Below are 19,728 nucleotides of genomic sequence, written 5' to 3'. Positions count from 1 at the left end.
CGGTACCACACTCATCAGACGAAGGTATGTCATATACATTTATAGGTAGTCAAAAACGACAAGCTAAAACTGACGTAGCCATTAAGGTTCATTTAGACGTAATCCGGAATCCGGACTACCGAGCGTTCGTACGATTCCGGATTTTGTGTATATGAACCTTTATTGTGGTACTTGACTAAACAATTATTAATACAATGGAGTCCTTTTTATTATTTTTCAATAATCTTCAATAGGTCCGGTGACAACGAGTGCCGTCTTATCCCACTTCGCCATGACGTCATCACTGACATGGTCGATGTCCCACCGCTGGGACTCCGCGTTATTGCATCGGTTGATAAACACTTTGCGACTAGTTTTATCCCAATCCAAACAGTTCTCATTGCCGCCATGCTTTAATTGTTTCGTTGCCTATTTGTTTAAAAAAATATTTGTCTAATTTTTTTTTTCATATAAAAGATTATAATTAAATTAACATTATTGTACTAAAATGTCACTTCAGTCTATGCCTAGTCAAATTTCTAAACGGACGAATATAGGCAAGTAAAATTAAAGAGTACTGGGCAAAGTAGCAGTGACTTGAATACTTGAATGAATGATTGAACGAATGGTTGGCAATTAAAATATTAAGAGAATAGTATGACAAATTGACATGCCTTAAGAAAAGAATGAATGAATGACTGAATGAATGAATGACGGTACTTACCGGATGATACCTCCAAAGCTGGTTGCCACCACCGAGGTGACAGGAGTACAATATGATTGGCTGCTCCGGTCTGGAGTCTGGTACATCCCAGCACATATTCCTGTCTTTAGACCTGCAAGAGATGGTAATATAAAAAAAGTCTTTTAGTTGAGTCAGTATGAGAAACCTACATTAAGAGTATGACTAACATGTTCCATGCGCCATTGTCGACTAATAGATCGGTGACACTGAACACGTTGAATAGATATTTAAACGATTCTGTGTGTGTCAATAGTCATTAGGAGTAGGGGGCAGGTCAGTGGGCAAGGCAATGGGGAGTGGGCAGGTCAGTGGGCAGGGCAGTGGTCAGTGGGCAGTGGTCAGTACTCGCCTGATGTCCTTGTGCCAGGAGAGCAGGAAGTGCTGCTCGGTGGATGCGGCGCGCGCGCAGGCCGCCAGCTGCAAGGCCTCTCCCTGCTCGCCGCGGTGCATGTCCGCGCACAGCTGCCCGTGTGTCGCCGGCCTTATCTATATACATAAAGATTATTTTCCTATCCCAAAAATAATATCACACTTTTTTTTTAATGGAACCTTTTAATGGGTTTTTTTACCCAATACTTTTATAATGGTTAATTTATTTGACAAAAATGATCCTTACCCTTCCTTCGGCGAAAGGTTCTGGTTCAACTGGAGGATACTTTGCAGTCAAATCGAATGCTATCTGAAAACATTGAAGAATCAGCACAGAGAGATAGGCAGAGATGACAAATTTGGTACCGTTGGTACCGTTACCAGTTCCCGATATACCTATCTAGCTTCTTCACATACAAGAGAATTTAGAAAACAATCTTAGTCTATCTATTCTATTACAAGATTCAATGTTTATTGTTGCTCGTGGTTGGTTTGACACCACAATTCAACAATGGGCGGAGACAGCACACTTAGGGGCGTGTCCCCATTTTACGCCCAACTGAATTGTGGGCGGAATTGCTGTAAAATTTGTATCTCGCTGTCTTCACCTGCGTCATAAACCATCGGAAAGACTTGCATTGCAGCTTCTCCCGCAGCCGCCTTTGCTGGGAGATGTCACCTGTATCTATTTTCAGGTAATGCGGCCGTCGCTTGTACAAGTACTGGGCGTACTCGTCCATCCACACCTCCGCCACTCGCCTGTAATTCTGTACATATTGTAACATTATTTTAACGCATTTATAATCCCACTGCGGATAAATCTTTCAAAGATTTTGTGTCTATATTTATTACATAAACTCCATTCGCGCGGAATTAAAAAACATAGTAAGTTGTCTATGTATTCTTCCAGACTATGTTCTACATTTGTGCCAAATTTCTACAATATCCGTTGAGCCTTTCCGGAGATACCTATAAAACAAACATCCATCCATCCATCTAAACATTAGTAAGTTTTTTTAACGATTTCATTGGTATAGAAACGATTGGCGTCAAATAAAAAATTGTAACGCAGTTTTAAATCTGTCGCAAAACAATCTGTATAACAAAATGATATAGTAGTGACATGGCGAAGAAAACCATCTTTATACAAGTAGATATTGAGTCAAATGGACAACAAAACTGACATACCCTGCCGACGAAGTCCCCGTGTCCGGGATTGGGGAAGGGAGCGAACTTCCTGTAGATGTGGCCAACGCGCGAGCACGGCGCGTCCACCATGCGCCCGCCGCACTGCCAGATCTTCACAAAAATACTTTTAAAGTAAAACCTTCAAATAAATGAAAAAGAGGCCAAGAAGTTACACATTTAGATAAGTGCGTACAAGTGTATACATGTGGGCGTTTGCGTGAGCGTGTGCGTGTGCGTGTTCTTGTGTGCATACCTTAAAGCTGAGCTCGTACTGCTCACCGCCCCAGATGTCGAGACCGGTGTCGTAGCCACCCAATTCCCAGAAGAACTTGCGAGATATCGCGAACAACCCACCCGCCATCACGGGACTCCTGCAAGCGATGACGCAAAAATGTTTAACACACTCATATAAAAATGTCATACACTCCTGTCAATTCGACCGCCCTGTCCAATCAGTACGGGAATGTATGTAGCATGGCAAGTGTCACACTCTCAAAACACTAGCTATTGCTCAAGACTTCGTCTGCGTGGAATTAAAAAAAAACTTGTATGTGCCTTATATGTGTCAAGCTTCATCGAAACCAGTTAAGCGATTTTGGAGATACATAGTAAAAAACATCCGTCCATACAAACTTTCACATTTATAATAGTATAAAGTATAATAAACTCTGTCTTTTCGAAGATAAAGATTAAAGTGTATCGTATAAAATGTGGCACCAACTGGAAAGGTTCCGGCATGTTCCGCTGGTCTTGTGGCAACACGGGCAGTCGCTTGTAGAAGAGCTCCCAGTCGAAGGCGCCGCGCGCGCCCTCGTCCTGGGCGCGGTATTCGAACGTATCGTACGCGATCACGTCGATGAACGGACACACCACAGTGCGGTAGTTCAAAGCTATCGGCTCTGCAATACAAATACGAAACAATTAGGAAACCAAAAATAACCTATAAACTACGAGAAAAACGACTTATACGTCGGATGAGAAAAGGTAGTAGGGAGAAGAATATTATTTGCTTGTGTAAGTTGGTATTTTAACCTAGTAATGGTGGTAACCAGTTGACAGTAGCCTCAGTATGTGAGTCTAGGAACAGTAACACGTCAGCGGTGGCCCGCGCCGCGCCCGCCAGCCGCGCGGTTATCAGCCCGCTCCGCGTCGCTAGCCGCACCACCTTAACCTTGGGTAGATGCTCAGATAGATAGTCTTCTAGCTTCTGCTTTAGAAAATCTGTAATCAGTTATAAATAGAAACGTTTAAAATAACGCTATCTCGCTCCCGCACCTCACTACATACTGTACATGTTTCGGTAGTTATAATATACGGTAGTTACGTTATTTGTAACGTTTAAAGTTACCGACGCTGTTGATAAACGCACTGATAAAGATTATCCGCTTTTAGTTAAAATAAAATTACTTAACCGATCATAGATATTTAACGCAACAAACGAAATTAGGTATTCTATTATTATTGTAGTTACACGTCGCAGGTTTAAGAGTATATTCATCAACGTGACTAACCGTTGGTTTCTGAGACCAAAATATTTTTAAAACATATCGTCATCCCTTTCTTGACAAAACAGAGACAACAAATATGTTTTAAACGTAGATTTTGGTCTCAGTAACCCACGATAAATCGTCTTTTTTATGACCATAATTGAAATCTCTACATATATAAAGAAAGGATGATGATGATTCAAATTTGTAACAATAACACCGCCCGATAACGTATAGACGATTCGTAGTGCAAAATAAACATGAACAAATAATTATTTACACTTAATAATTCCGCGTAACTAATAACCGATAAAATCTTACTAATATTATAAATGTGAATGTTTAGATGGATCAATGGATGGATGTTTGTTATAAGGTATCTCTAGAACAGATCTCACTGAAATTTTGCATAGATGCTAGACTATGCTAGTCTGGAAGAACACATAGTCTACTAATTATGTTTTGATGCCAGCTAGTGAATATTATTTATTTATAGTTAACCTCTTTTAAATTTCTCATTTATATAAAAAAGAAATATGACACATTATTATGAGTTCCCATTGTGGAGTCACCTGCACAAATACATCGTCATCCCGTTCATTTTCTTTAAGAAAAAAGAGACATAAAAATCTGTACAGGCAGTGGAATTATATGGTTGCTTAACCTTGATACAAGCATAATAGGTTTTTGCCCTTAGACATTCAAGTGAGTATACAGAAATAGCCATTATCTAGGCGGCGTTTAATACAAACGAGTCTATAAAATTATTTTTATTACTTATCAAGTTATTTGATGAAGATATTTATCGTTCTTAAGATATCAATCTAATTGTTTTATAATAATTATAATTTTGTATGTAAACTTTTACGCCGATTTAACACCGTTTTTACAAAGCGCCGTTTTGTGATTTACGAATGATCACTGTCTCGTCAAAATCAAATTTAGAACCGTGGGTTACAGAGACTAAAACCTCTTTTCAAAACATATTTCTGTTTTGTCAAAGTTAATGACAGGGATGACGATGTTTTATACAGACATTTTGGTCTAAGAAACCCGCATGATATGTCGCATAAGAAAATATGGTTTACTAATTTGATGGAATAAATAATATTGAATTTCTATTTTTACCAAGGTGACATTATAAAAGCATTTTATTCTTAAACCTTTATCAGTGTGCGTAACTCAGAAACAATAGCTTACATATTTGTATTGAACAAACTGTACAAACACTGGACATGTGTAATTACCATTTAATATTAAGAATAATAATGTCAAAAGCATTGGTGGCTCAGGGGTTAAGCATTTGACTTGTAAATCTGCAGGTCTCTAGGTACGAATCCTGCTATGTACCAATGAGTTTCTCGATTTTAGATTTACATAATTCCAGTAATGTAATCCAGAGCTGGATTACAACTGGAAAAATGTAAATGAACACTGAAATTTATTAAGTGGATCCAGTGTCAGTATTGTTCTACTTTAGACACAATCCAACTTTAAGATATTTTTTTCGTAACTCTTTATATATCTATGTAACCGGAGTAAATGAAAATCAACTTACCTTTCGTGCTTGCATCGTCAACTAAGAATACCTCCTTGATGAGAAACTCTGGGGATCTAATAAGAACACTATAAGCTGTCCGCAGCAACGTACTCCAGTGTTCATTGTGAAAGGGCACAACCACACTCACAGTTGGCAAAGACTCTATATACTTGCGGTCCTTGCAACCCGGATGACGGATATCAGGTAATGAGCGATTTAAAGCGATCTTATCACTCAATGCTCCGTTGAAACCATTGACAGAGTACAATTGTTCCTCCAGTGATGCCAATGACTCAGGCAACCGTGCCGGTAAACCATGCTCACCGATTCCTGCAACACATTCTGTACTTAGACCCTTTTTCCACTAATTTGCACTACAATCAATTAATAAAAGAAAAATAACTCACCTTGACGTTTTTTCTCATATTCAATTTGTGTATAATTGTGCCAGTCTATTTTCTAAAAGAAGTACAGTTACATTATTAGGCATAATCCCATATGGATTTTAAAATTAAAAACATAAATGTATATTTTATTACCTTTAAACTCTTTGGAATGAAATAATCAGTTTGACCACTGTTACTTTTATTATCATAAAAAGTCTTTATTACATACAGTAAGATAACTAAAAAGGTTATAGTAAGGAGGTTTCTTAGTCTTAGCAACCTTAAGAATTGTCGACGCATCACAATCATAGAGCTGAAACAATAAGTTATATTAGGATATTGCACTTTGTTTTTAATTAGATTTTAGAATCGGAAGTTTTGGGTAATAAAGACTGTTAAGTAGAAAAGTATAAAATTCAACTGAAAGCTTAAAACAATATTTTTCTGTATGATCAGTAAATCTAACTGATAAAATTTAAAGGAAATTAGTATGACGTTTATTGATTGATAACAAAAAGATTATTTTTTTTATTTTAATTCAAGTTGTTTCATGCTATCTACTTGCTTCTGATAAGCCAAATTAATTTAAGTTTAACTAGGTAATTTAATTCAATCCAAGGTACTCTAAGTTTTATAATATTAGACAACTCTTTAATAAAGGTTCCAAACAAAACTTACCGGTACAGCCACCCGAATTTCATAACCAAATGACAAACTTTAGAATCCAATGAATAGATTAGTTTTAATAGGACATACAAGTAAAATTTGCATTTCAATTTAATTTTAAATCATGGTCATACACAAATTCGATTTTGTTTATTTTTATCAGCACTTTAATATAAACCAAAGATTACTTTGACTTTGACAGTGACAGGACAGACCGCCGACTGAATAACAAGAATGACAATCTGTGCTGCAGCGAGATAAACATGATGGCAATGTCCATAGACAAATATGGATATGGTTTAAAAAAATGTTATCTGAACTGGACCAAATTGAGAAAAAAATTGTCCGAATGTGTAGCTTAACGTTTTAACGCAGGAGACGATTACAGTAAGTTTGGTAGTAGGCTTTTTAAATTAATTCAACAGAATATTACAAACAATAGCATTTTTTTCTAAAATTATAATGGGAACCTGACAAGAAGTCAAGTAGTGACAACTGTTTGTTTCTTATTGGTCAATCTAGAAATGAGAACAAGTGAAGACCAATTGGAATCAACCACAGATAAAACGATTTTTTTGTTAAAAGGACCGGAATAAAACACATTTCGCTTTTCAACTTCAGTTTTCAGTCAGTTTTCGCTTGTCATCGTCTTCGGCTTTTCATTTCAGACATAACAAATATATTTATGAATTAATAGCAATCTTACCAATAATTATAGAGCACGGTAAGGAAATAAATAACAGAAAACAGTAAATGTTATTATGGGGTTAAGTTTTGTTATTGATTATTGAGGATATCCGAGATCCGGTAATTTATGCCCGCATTTCGAATTGTATATCATTCCCACAATAATTGTAGTCGTCGGCTTTAGTTTTAATTGAATTAATGCGTGTAAATCGAAGATTTGAACGATTCACTTCTATTCAAAGTTTTTTAGAATAAATAAAGCATTATTTTACAGATGGCTCTATTTAATCGAAAAGTGTATATATGTGGATTGCTGGTGTTATTTGGCAGCGCGATCGTAAGATCTGAGGCCGACAGTGATGATGAAGGTGTAACGGTTGAGGTTAGTATTATAATGACCTAGTTTTTTTTGTAACATGTTCAAGTACAAATATGATATAATATTTGTAGCAAATTAACCACCTGTATTTGTGTATTTATAACACATATGCGTTTTAAAATAAAATAAATATATAATAAAATGTTTTTAAAACATTAAAACAATGTAATTAATTTTTGATTGACATGACAAAAAAGGGTTTTTTCTTTTAATTTAAACATATGGGTTTTTTGATGTTGACCTAGAAATTATTAAAGTGTTTCATATTCTGTGTTGTTAAACATATTCAGTGCCACTGTCTCACCCTGAATTCATATTACGAAAACATTCCTGCGATATTGGGTGTGTTAAGGCAGTAGAAAAAGCTTTTGATTAAACAAATTTTACATTTTTTCCATTTTCATGTTTTAATTAATTCTGTTAGTGACTGTACTTGTGTGATGTGTGGGTAAACATTACTTCTGATACTATTTCTTGTTCCTATTTAGCTATCTAACTATGGCAATCAGATAAGAGTAATATATTTTACTGTTTCTAATGCTTTATCTCTACACTTATCTAGATGTCCCATTCCTTGCAGTTTACTACACTACTTTTTAATTTTACTATTGTGTTGTTTGGATAGCTATTTCGTTTTTATTTCTACTTTCTATGTCTATTTCCATATTTAATAATCCTTTATCAGCTCCAACAGACTTTCCAGGATATGGTGCATCTTCATCTAAAATCATGAATCCTAAGTCGAGAAAAAACGAAATGACTTTCCGAAAGACCTATTACTTTCTCATATTTATTTTTCAATAAAGAATCTGTTTTTCTTTAATATTACTTTTGAAAGAATTGAGGGAAAAAAGGATTCGTATGAAAGGTTTTGGATGTGATTTATTTAATTAAAAAATCACAAAGTTTTAACATTTATTTATTTGTAATTGTTTTGTACTTTTTTGTAGATGCAATGTTTTACACAATTAACTATGTTTTTATTTTTTATTTTTTGCACGCAAATTACTATTCATTTGTGTTTATTTGCATCAAAAATGCAAAATAATAATATGCACATAAAAATTATGAATATGTTATAATTTTTGTGCACTTAATTCCATGCAATATATTTTTGCATCATAGTTTTTTGTATGCAGTACACAGCAATGCTTGACCTTTGCATATAAATTAACTGTAAATGTCTTCATTTAAACTGAAAATAATTTTTTTAATGTATGTTTGATGTAATTTATTTGCAGTTTAATACTTTAGTTTACTTTATTTTTAAGTTTTTTTACCTTCAGCTATAATACAAGTTTCTTAAAAAATTAAATTCATCATAATTTTATATATTTACATGATATTTTGACAGACCGTTGAAGAAACCGAACAATACCACAGTCCAAATATAAACTCAAAGAATGTATATTTATCTGAACACTTTGATGATGAGGTTGCATTCAAGAAAAAGTGGATCAAATCAGAAGCTAAGAAACTAGGGGTCGATGAGAACATTGCAAAGTATGATGGGAAGTGGGAGGTAAGCATATATTATATATCTAATAAATATGAAGGCAAAAGTACATACTTTTGTCGCCCATGGCTTAAGCATGTTTTTGCTTAATTTGCTTATCATTAAATTTGACCTATGATTTGTGAAAGAAATGATTGATCAAATCCATTGGACATATGCTGAGTTTTCACAAACTCATCTTCTGTTGGACATAGTTCTTAAAATTACATTGTACATACATATGTACATAATTCAGTTATTGAAAAATTTGCTGTAAATATAATTCCTTTACCATCTTTTTTTTTTTGTTTCATATCAAAAATACGATGCCTAAAATTCTGATATATTATCTTAGATTCAAGCACCCTCAAGACGTATCCTGAAAGATGATCTGGGATTAGTTTTGACTACGGAAGCGAAGCATGCTGCCATCTCTGCTCTGTTGGACAAACCTTTTGAATTCAAAGATAAACCTCTGATTGTACAGTATGAAGTTACAATGCAGGTAATGTCAATTATACTCAATGTTCTCTATTAAATATTCTAATCAAGTTAATTTTTACATTAACCTATCCATGGTTGAAATTATTATTGTTACTAAAATACATATTAGAAATTAATCTAACACATTCAGTGCCAACAACTTACCCTGTGAATTCACATCATATACATATAGCATTAGATGTGTTAATGTCAAAATAAAAGTTCCATATTTCATACACATGATGTCTTTGCGTTGCTGAGAACAAAAAAGACAATTTTTGAAATCCTTGTCATGTCTGTAAGGCCGTGTATGTAACGTGGTAATCTCCGAAACGGCTAGACTGTTTTTGACGGGACTTAGACGGGAAGGTAGCTGATGCAATCGGTCATATTTAGACTACCTTTTTGAAATTCTGCGATTGATTTATACAAGGAGCAGTCAAACAAAAGTTTTGAAATATATTTTAGTAGCCTATGTGTTCTGCTAGTCTAAGTTCTACATCTGTGCCGAATTGAATCCGTTGAACCGTTCCGGAGATACCTTGTAACAAATATCCATCCATCCATTTAAGCATTCGCATTTATAATATTAGTAAGATTTCATCATTTACACGTGACTACATGTGACTTCAATAATGACCTTATAGTACAGTATTTAGCTCGTAGTTTGAGCGACATCACCTCTTATTGGATTAGTTTACTGTTCTAGGACGTTCTTTGACTTACCTTTATAATCTATGCCCTAGTGAGGCTATACAGTAAGTTTTCCTGCAGTTTACAACTGACAGATTATAACTGACACCTTTGTATGGTTTACTTAGGAATTTTAACATCCACTTGTTTATCTTTGCTAACATTGTATGTTAAATATATAACAGCAAAAATATATAAAAGAGTTGGCATGTATTTAACAAAATTATGGTTGGTGTAAAAGAGTAATTTGAGAAGTTTGCTGTCATCAATATATGTAAAAATTTCACGAACAGATGAAGAGTGAAATGTTTAGAATTAGAGCACAAATCTATTTTTTTAATCCTTTAATATTTATGATTGAATAACGATCCTTTAGCAACCACTGTTTGGGACTAGTTAGCGCAAAAAGGCGAAAGTTTTAACATTATTTCTTGTGTTTAAAAATACTTACATTATAACCAATGTATGTTGTATTCAAGTTATTTTTGGTACGAAAAGGCAATAAACTGTAATGAAATATGTTCATGCAATGATGTAGTTATTCTCACGTCATCTGGACTAACGCCAAAACTTGCTCTCTTTGTTACAATACATTCAATTACCTATTTATTATAATGTATTGTATTCAATATGCATTGCTAAGGTTTTAATTAACCTTTAAGTTAATTTCATTCAGTATTTATATAGGACTAGCATTCGCCCGCGTCTCCGTCCGCGCGGAATTAAAAGAAAAACATAATAAGTAGCCTATGATCTACATCTATGCTAAATTTCAAACAAACATCCATTCATCCATCCAAACATTAGGTTTTATAAGAAGTAAGGATTAATGCATTCACAGTTCAATTTGAACAAAAAAAGAGAAATAATTCCTGATATTTGGACATTTATTGTACAAACACTACTTTATACTTCTAAATGACGCACTCAGAATCATTAAGGAATTCATTTAGTTAAAGAAATCTAAATTAGGGTCCTCATTGACCAATAGTCTCCTGCAGTATTCATAGTCAATATAAATATTTGTATATTATAGGAGGGTCAAAACTGTGGGGGTGCGTACATAAAGTTACTCTCCCGTGGCACCAACACCAAAGCCGACCTACGGAAGTTCCACGACCAGACGCCCTACACTATCATGTTTGGTCCAGACAAGTGCGGCAACGATAACAAATTGCACTTCATCTTCAGACACCAGAATCCGAAGAATGGCACCATTGAGGAAAAGCACAGCAAGAAACCTAGGTATGTTATACATCAGTTTAGTCTACATTTGTAATATTCACTATAGATTAATTTATTCACTATAGATATGAATCTATAGTGAATAAAAGGTAGTTTTTCTCCTCATTATTGTATGACATGTATGACATTCGTACTAAATATACCACAGAAATATAAAATATACTTTACTTAAAAGGCCTGTAGTCATAGCAAAGACTTCCGTCCAATTACACTCAAAAAAAATATTAAAAACTAGCTTTTACCCGCGACTCCGTCCGCGCGGAATAAAAAATAGAAAACGGGGTAAAAATTATCCTATGTCCGTTTCCTGGTTCTAAGCTACCTCCCCATCAATTTTCAGCTAAATCAGTTCGACCGATCTTGAGTTAAAAATAGTGTAACTAACACCACTTTCTTTTATATATATAGATAAGTGATTTTTTTAAAGACAGTTCAAATAATATTTTTACTTAAAATTTAAATTGAATATATTTAAAAAAATCGTTAGAATGAAGTAAAAAAAAAATTAAACAGATGACTAGCTAACTTTTGGCACTAACGCGATCAACTTCGAGGTTTCGGTTTTTTATCGGTTACTATTTAAAGTTTAGTACTAGTTTGGGTAAATACAAACCAATTTATTTCTGAAAAAAAAAAAGATTATGCCTATGCATTATTCTAGATCTATGTATGTTCAATGTCCCATTATGAGTTACGTCATACAAGTCCTATAGTCGGATTTTTAATTAGACGAAGCTAACTGACAGTAGCTAATGTCACTTTGTAAAATAATGTTGCCACATTTAAAGTTATAGTGATGCGTTCAGTTCTCGCTCAATCAGATGAATGAACAATGAGTGTGAATAATCGTTTCAAACTATAAAAGAATATTATTTCTATTTGTAAAATGTATGGTCTCGACCACATGATCGATAATGTTTCAGACAGATTTATTATTAATGTCGCCAAAAGCGATAGTGATGATTTTTTTTCTGATGATGATTAAAAATGTAATAAACGATGTTTTTTATTTTCATTACCTACCTATAACTGTTATATTTCATACATCTATAGTTTCAACTACATGATGTAGTGAATAGGAAAGTCTTACAACTATCCTCGCAATGTTTTCCTTAATGTTAAAAACACTCGGTATTCAGTATACGTAGATACTATAGGAACATAGTCGTCGAAAACTCGTTGGTATGTACAAAGTACGACTAAAATTCAATTCAGAAATTTCATTCATTCAGGAGTTTTTTCAATCATTCAATTTGTCACAACACTATTATATTTCATCATAAACTGACAACACAGTAAACGTCAGCTAGCTTCGTCTAATTAAAAATTCGACTATATATAATCTTATTTAAAACTAGTCGCCCGCGACTCCATCTCCGGAATTAAAAAAACCTAATAAGTAGCCTATGTGTTCTTCCAGACTATGTTCTACATTTGTGCCAAATTTAATCAAGATCCATACAGTAGTTCTGGAGATACCGTCAAACAAACATCCATCCATCCATCCATCCATACATCTAAACATTCGCATTTATAATATTAGTAAGATAAAAATAAACAAAAAATAATATGTCTACATTTCTATTTATTATATTGTACAAGTTTAATTAATTATAGTTAAATAAAAGGTTTCTTTGTTAATTTGCATAATTTATGACTTTTAACCCAAGGACTATCAGTTTTATTAACTAGTATATTCGTACAGTCAACGTCTGGATGACATCTACAAGGACAAGGAGCCTCATCTGTACACGTTGATAGTGCGTCCAGATAATACGTACAGTGTGCTCGTGGACGAGAAGGAGGTGAACGCGGGCTCCCTGCTAGAGGACTTCACCCCCCCTGTCAACCCCCCAGAGGAGATCGACGACCCAAATGACACCAAGCCTCAAGACTGGGACGAGAGGGAGAAGGTAACCTCACACAATCTTAAAGCAGGAATAGACTGGCTATAAGATATAGTATTTTGTGCTTATTTGATTTCAGCCATTTTGGCGCTGTAACGGTTTTTAGAAGTGGTTGAAATTTGTACTAATAATATAGAGATAATTAGCTGTCACGTGATATCAGAACTAAGCAAAAGCTGTCGTTTTCAAACAATCGCCTGTCCATTTATAGATATCAATGAGGAATGGAAAACCTTTAAATATTAGCGTTTTTCTATATATCGAGGGGTGAAATAATCAATATCGCAAAAAATGTCGCTTAAAACAAATAGCCTTTCATACAAGTGTCATAAAATAATGTCAATTTTCTGATTATTTGGAACATTCTATGACGTAGAGATAACTCATGTTTGCTACTTATCAATGGCTCCTACGAATAAGGGCTAAGTTTTTTTCCTTTTTTTTTTAAATTGACAACTTTACAAAAAAGGCTCTCAAAGTTTCAACCATATATGAAAATAGGCCGCATATGTCCTTTTACTTCAGCAAAAAAATACGTTTACACCTGGAAATGTATCTTTGTGTTTAGTTCATGTTGTTAACTAGACTAAGATGTAGCTTTTAACATAAAAAAAGTAAAAATTATCAATTTATTACTGTATTTAATTTTGTTAGCATTATTTCTAGTACTATGAAGTCTAGATTTTTTCTTTGTTACCAGATCGTAGATCCGAGCGCGACGAAGCCCGAGGATTGGGATGAGGAGGCGCCAGCGCAGATCGTGGACCCGAATGCTGTAAAACCTGACGGTTGGCTGGACGACGCTCCCGAGATGATACCTGGTCACTACAAATTTACTGTTTTAAATACAGTCAAAATCTGTTATAACGACATCGAAGGGACTACTCATATTGAGTCGTAAAAACCGATAGTTGTAACAACCGGTGACAGGTATTAATAGGAAAGATATGTATATAACATTCAGCCAGGACCTTTGATTTTGGTCAATTTAACCGGTATGTTGTTCTAAACGATGTCGCTATAAACGGTTTTGACTGTAGTTTTTTTTTACATTTAAAGAAATTATACAAAATCACGAAAAACCTATTAATTTGTTACATAAAATCGAAACTGATTTATTAGCGTTCAAAATTACTTTTGGGTTTTCATTTTCAGTACAAAATTGATTTTTTTTTATTATTTTGTAAATACTTTTGTCTCATAAGTATTCTGAGGGACAATAAATTTGATTTTTTTTCCAGATCCGGAAGCAAAGAAGCCTTCAGATTGGGATGAGGAGATGGACGGAGAGTGGGAGGCACCGCTGGTGGACAACCCCGCCTGCGCCGCCGCCCCCGGCTGCGGACCCTGGAGCCCCCCACTCATACCCAACCCCAACTATAAGGTACATTGCTTTGAAATATAACATTATATTTTGCGTCATATTTGTCTTCTTTGGAAGTTGATTTGACTGAGGAAAGAACGCATAGGAAAGGAAATTTTTTTTCTTTATATGCGATATCTTCACCGTCAGTTAAAGGTAAGTAATGCATTTGCAATTGTGGATATCTATTAGTAAAGGTTGTTTCGCTGTTTCGGCGAATTCAGATGTTGGCTTCTTCTTGATTCATCTTATGATAAAAAAAATATTTATCATTAAATTATTGTTTTTATAATTAATTGTTAATTTATTATGTTACAAAAAATGTTGTTAAATATAATGAAGGCAATTTTGGTCTCAGAAACCAACAATAAGTGTACTTTAGCGAGTACGAATAATTCTATAAAATTTATTTTTGCTGAAATAGTTATTTCTAACTCTAACACTTGAACCTTAATTATGACCATAGATAATTTATTTTTTTATTTTTCATGTGTGATTTTTTTTTTGTGTTTGTGGCAACTGGGGGGTAAGTTTATGTTGTGTTGCAGGGTGTGTGGCGCGCACCCCTCATCCCCAACCCCAACTATCGCGGTAAATGGAGCCCCCGCCGCATCCCCAACCCCCACTACTTCTACGACGAAAATCCCTTCAAGATGACGCCCATTGTGAGTACTTTTACTTAAAATACAGTTGGGGACGTTTATTTCCTACCCATTTATCTTATCTATATATATAAAAGAAAGTCGTGTTAGTTACACCATTTATAACTCAAGATCGGCTGAATCGATTTGACTGAAAATTGGTGGGCATGTAGCTTAGAACCAGGAATAGGACATAGGATAATTTTTACCCAGTTTTTTTTTATTTTATTCCGCGCGGACGGAGTCGCGGGTAAAAGCTAGTAATATATACTTGTTATTTGGCTCTCTGTCAATAAGGTTGATAACTTGTTATAGTAATATACATTTGTACTGAATTATAGCTCTTATGGTGACCAGTTTGTTGTACCTTAGTCCTAAGTTAGTTCTTTGACTGGACATTCAACTTATGTTTAGATGGATGGATGGATATAGTATGAGTAGGCTATTGATTGTTTTTTTTTAATTCCGCGCGAACGGAGTCGCAGACGACAGCTAGTCTAATATATACAATTCTCGTATCACGGGGTTCGAACTTAAACTCCTCCGAAATGGCTTGACCGATTCTCATGAAATTTTGTGAGCATATTCAGTAGGTCTGAGAATCGAACAACATCTATTTTTCATAACCCCCCCCCCCATTTAGTTTTTTTTTGCGCGCGGACGGAGTCGCGGGCGACAGCTAGTATAATTATAATAGGGAATTTTTAAATGGATGTATGGATGTTATTAGTAATTGATATCGAAATGGATTTCTATGAAATTTGGTATAAATGTAGAACATAGTCTAGAGACATTTTGCAACCATTTTATTTTATTCTGCTGAAGTCTAGCTAAAGCTAGTATACTAGCGGGTGTGCCAGAAGTATGTCAAATGGAAGACCGTAATATCTATCTACAGTTTTATCTCATGTTATTTATTATGGGCTTTTAGAATGTTTGCAAAGTTAAATTGTAATAAGACACGGAGAAAGTAATCACGTTTACTCTTCATTAATGTTATATCCGCAACAACCAATCATAGACATTTTTACATAGACACTAGCTGTCGCCCGCGACTCCGTCCGCGCGCAGTTTAAAAATGGGGGGGGGTTATGAAAAATAGATGTTGTCCGATTCTCAGACCTACTGAATATGCTCACAATATTTCATGAGAATCGGTCAAGCCGTTTCGGAGGAGTACGGGAACGAAAACTGTGACACGAGAATTTTATATATTAGATATTGTGCCACAGATTACAACAAAACTTTTTATTTTTATTGAAGTCTATATTTCATGTGTTGAATTCCAGCATGCGGTTGGTTTCGAACTGTGGTCCATGTCTCCGATGCTGCTCTTCGACAACTTGATCATCAGCGATGATATGGAAGCTGTGACAGATTGGACTCAGCAGACTTACTCTCTCAAACGTGCTAAGATCTCCAGTGAATCTGTGAGTATACACTATCTCTAACAATATCTATCTCTAGAACTTTATCTAGATAAGGTATTTGTTAAACAAAATAATTGCTTTAAACTGTTTCTTGTATGGTTGAGGTGATAGGATTTGTTAAAACAGTCGAACCTGGATAAGCGAGAATCTAAGTGACTGAGATATTTTTCTAACTTATGGATATTTCTCACTTATCTCGACAAATTCTAACCTAAGTTCAAATGTGTAAATTTCTATAAATACGTCTGTTTTAATTATTAGTTGAAAACATAAATAAAGAAAAGATATAATTTAAAATTAGATAGAATTGACTCCTCCAAGTTGTGATCTTACTTCTTACTAATGGATGTATGGATGGATGGATGTTTGAAAGCATCTCCAGAAGGGCTCAATGGATCTTGATGAGATTTGGTACAGATGTAGATCACAGTCTTAAAGAACATATAGGCTAATTATTATATTTTTGTTAATTCCGCGCGGACGAAGTCACAGGCGATAGCTAATATATAAATGCGAATGTTTGGGTGATTTGTATGGATAAAAGATATCTTCAGATGTAGAATATAAATACTTGTGTGTGGGGGGGGGGATCAGCAAACTGTATGGGGCCGGTTGCTCCGCGCCACCAACTACAAGCCTGGTCTTTGGGCGATGTATGCGGTCTACTGCGCCATACCTGTCTCCATTTACATCGCCTACCTCGTGCGCAGGGCCAGAGAGGTCAATTCAATTTAGAATATTGCTAAACAACTCATAGACTTTAAGATCTTTGATCTACGCTAGATTGCCTTACGAGCTAAGATACTACTTCTGGTGTATAATTAGATTTAAAGACCTCCAATCCTTTATATTTTGTAAAGGTCCGATATTCCTATTTCGTATACCAAAGGTTTTGGAACGAGTTGATGCTAGTGTTTTTAATTATTAATGTTAAGAAAATGTCAGATATTAAAAATATGAAATCAGGTGAGATTGTAGTCGTATGCTAGTTTTACGAAATGATTGTATCGCTCTATTGTGGTTTATAACCGTATCCCATATAGTAGGCTAGACTAGAAGGTCTAGGTCTAGGTATAGTGGTACGGATAGTGTGAGTAGGCCAGTGTGTGTAGGAGAGTATGATGGAGCGGGGACTGCGGTGGGCGGGCGAGAGGCCCTGGTTCTCTGCGGCCGCGGCGCTCCTCGCCTTCGCGGTGCTCGCCGCACTCTGCTACCTCTGCTGCGGACCTTCAGCCACATCTGTGAGTATACACACACCTCACACTGTGTACTTACATCTATGTACACAGATAGCACGCAAATACACATGTGTAATTATCGTATTGGTCCTCACCGAGGGGCTCGGAGCCTACCCCAAGTTACGGGTGACTAGACCATAGTCAACCACGCTGGCCAAGTGCGGGTTGGTTGACTTCAAACATATCATTGAATTTCTTCTCAGATATGTGCAGGTTGCATCACGATGTTTTGCTTCACCGTAAGAACGTCGGATAAATGTACATAAGTAAATCGAAACTCGAAAAACACATTAGTACATTGCAGGATTCGAACCCAGGCCCTGCAGATTGGAGGTCAAGTGCGTTAACCCCTGAGCCACCGACGATCTTTTATATGTAACTTTTATATGTCGATTTTTTTATGTAAACATCAGATTTTGTTTTCATGGAAGAAGGAATTCAGCAAAGGTATGCGGTGATTTGAAATTAACAAAAAATTTTAATGTTCAATAAATAAAATCGATTTTATACATATACAGGAGCCAGACGTAGAGTACAAGAAGACTGACGCGATGATGGAGGACGACCCGCACGAGGCGGAGGGCGAGGGCGAGGCGCGGGCAGAGGCTGCGGCCGCGCCCCGGGGCAAGGCGGACCTTGAGGGACCCGCCACGCCCCCCGCCACGCCCCCAGCCACGCCCCCACACTCCGACCACGAGACTGACCAGCCAGAGTAAGTCACACCATCGCATTCTACTTCTTTTAATTACTATATGATGTTACTTTATTGCTTTAAAGACATTATCATAGATAAATGGTGACCTCTTCTGTAAAATAACTATTTATGTTGTTAATTTGTATTGCTCACACACACACACACACACACACAAACACCCACACACTCACGCATATTGCTATGGTTTACTTTTTCTCTTTTGGTTTTAAACTGTTCATTTTACTCAAAAATTATACATACTTTTAACATGTAAGGAAAATCATTGGCTCCTTTAATACACAACAGATGTGTAAAATGTACAATAAAGAGTTATTATTATTATTGATTATAAATGAATCGTGCTATTGTTAGGAAGGCTGGCGTGGACACGGAGGGCGCGGGCGACGGTCACAGGAAGCGCAAACCGCGCAAGGAGTAATCCTAAAACATTTATATCCTAATTTATTGAGTACCAACTGATTGGGTACAAATTCATGTTTCATTTGCACTCATATTTGTTATAGCTAACATTTTAAATACATTCTTTTGTCGATTTATCGATACTTTATATCGACATGTAACATCTCTATATTTCAGTTATATTACATTATGATAGAATACTTAAGTGAAGTAGATCTGTCCTCAATAGTAATAAATTTATAAACGTATTTTTAATATATAACTATATTGTATAATTTATAACTCAATAAATTAGGGCTAATTTATATTACTATATATATTTAGACATTATTTATAACAAATAAATTCGCAATAAAATTAATAGTCAAGCGTCATAATATCGATATTTAGAATGAATCTTTTACATCACTATAGTAGTTTAATTAACAAGTGCGAGCGAGATAGCTGTACTCGGACGTCGCGTTCACACTTACTGGCGGCTTATAATGTTTTAGTGTTGTTTATATGTCGACATATTTTATTTAATATGTGCATAAGATAAATATTATAGTGATGGCTTATTGAGAGATGTGCATTTTGTTTGATTATTTTTATTTTGTTATTCCTTATTTCCTTCGTGGACTGAACTTTGGTTTACGAATACGTCGGTTAAATATTAAATTAAACGATTAAATAAACATTGGTAAATTTTCT

At 35.2% G+C, this 19,728-nt stretch overlaps 2 protein-coding genes across 4 annotated transcripts; one reads left to right on the top strand and one right to left on the bottom strand.

Annotated features, from left to right (window-relative positions):
- Positions 1–6,567, bottom strand: LOC106709564 (N-acetylgalactosaminyltransferase 6). The gene is made up of 13 exons (XM_045677930.1): positions 6,373–6,567; positions 5,848–6,007; positions 5,716–5,767; positions 5,327–5,638; positions 3,314–3,502; positions 3,003–3,180; positions 2,535–2,652; positions 2,282–2,392; positions 1,702–1,860; positions 1,341–1,403; positions 1,074–1,210; positions 704–815; positions 1–408 (listed from the first exon to the last, which is right to left on the bottom strand). Exons 1-13 carry the CDS (start codon positions 6,393–6,395, stop codon positions 217–219), a joined length of 1,806 nt encoding a protein of 601 aa, XP_045533886.1. The 5' UTR covers positions 6,396–6,567; the 3' UTR covers positions 1–216.
- Positions 6,568–6,944: 377 nt separating this feature from the next.
- LOC106707285 (calnexin) lies at positions 6,945–19,116 on the top strand. 3 transcript variants are annotated; one of them, XM_045678164.1, is made up of 14 exons: positions 6,945–7,084; positions 7,322–7,429; positions 7,915–7,941; positions 8,781–8,948; positions 9,277–9,426; positions 11,134–11,342; positions 13,048–13,255; positions 13,950–14,070; positions 14,491–14,633; positions 15,161–15,277; positions 16,543–16,683; positions 17,796–17,924; positions 18,440–18,633; positions 18,988–19,116. In XM_045678164.1, the coding sequence occupies exons 2-14, from the start codon at positions 7,322–7,324 to the stop codon at positions 19,052–19,054; spliced, it is 1,782 nt and encodes a 593-aa protein (XP_045534120.1). In that variant the 5' UTR covers positions 6,945–7,084; the 3' UTR covers positions 19,055–19,116. The 3 variants fall into 3 exon arrangements, with proteins under 3 accessions (XP_045534120.1, XP_045534121.1, XP_045534122.1); XM_045678165.1 differs by lacking the exon at positions 17,796–17,924 and adding an exon at positions 17,278–17,403; XM_045678166.1 differs by lacking the exon at positions 7,915–7,941 and having other exon boundaries at positions 6,946–7,084; positions 18,988–19,114.
- Positions 19,117–19,728: the final 612 nt, after the last annotated feature.

The sequence above is a fragment of the Papilio machaon genome, chromosome 5 (assembly GCF_912999745.1).
Source record: "Papilio machaon chromosome 5, ilPapMach1.1, whole genome shotgun sequence".
NCBI lineage: Eukaryota > Metazoa > Arthropoda > Insecta > Lepidoptera > Papilionidae > Papilio > Papilio machaon.
The sequence above is the reverse complement of the archived record's forward strand: the minus strand, read 5'-3'. Positions and strand labels throughout refer to the sequence as shown.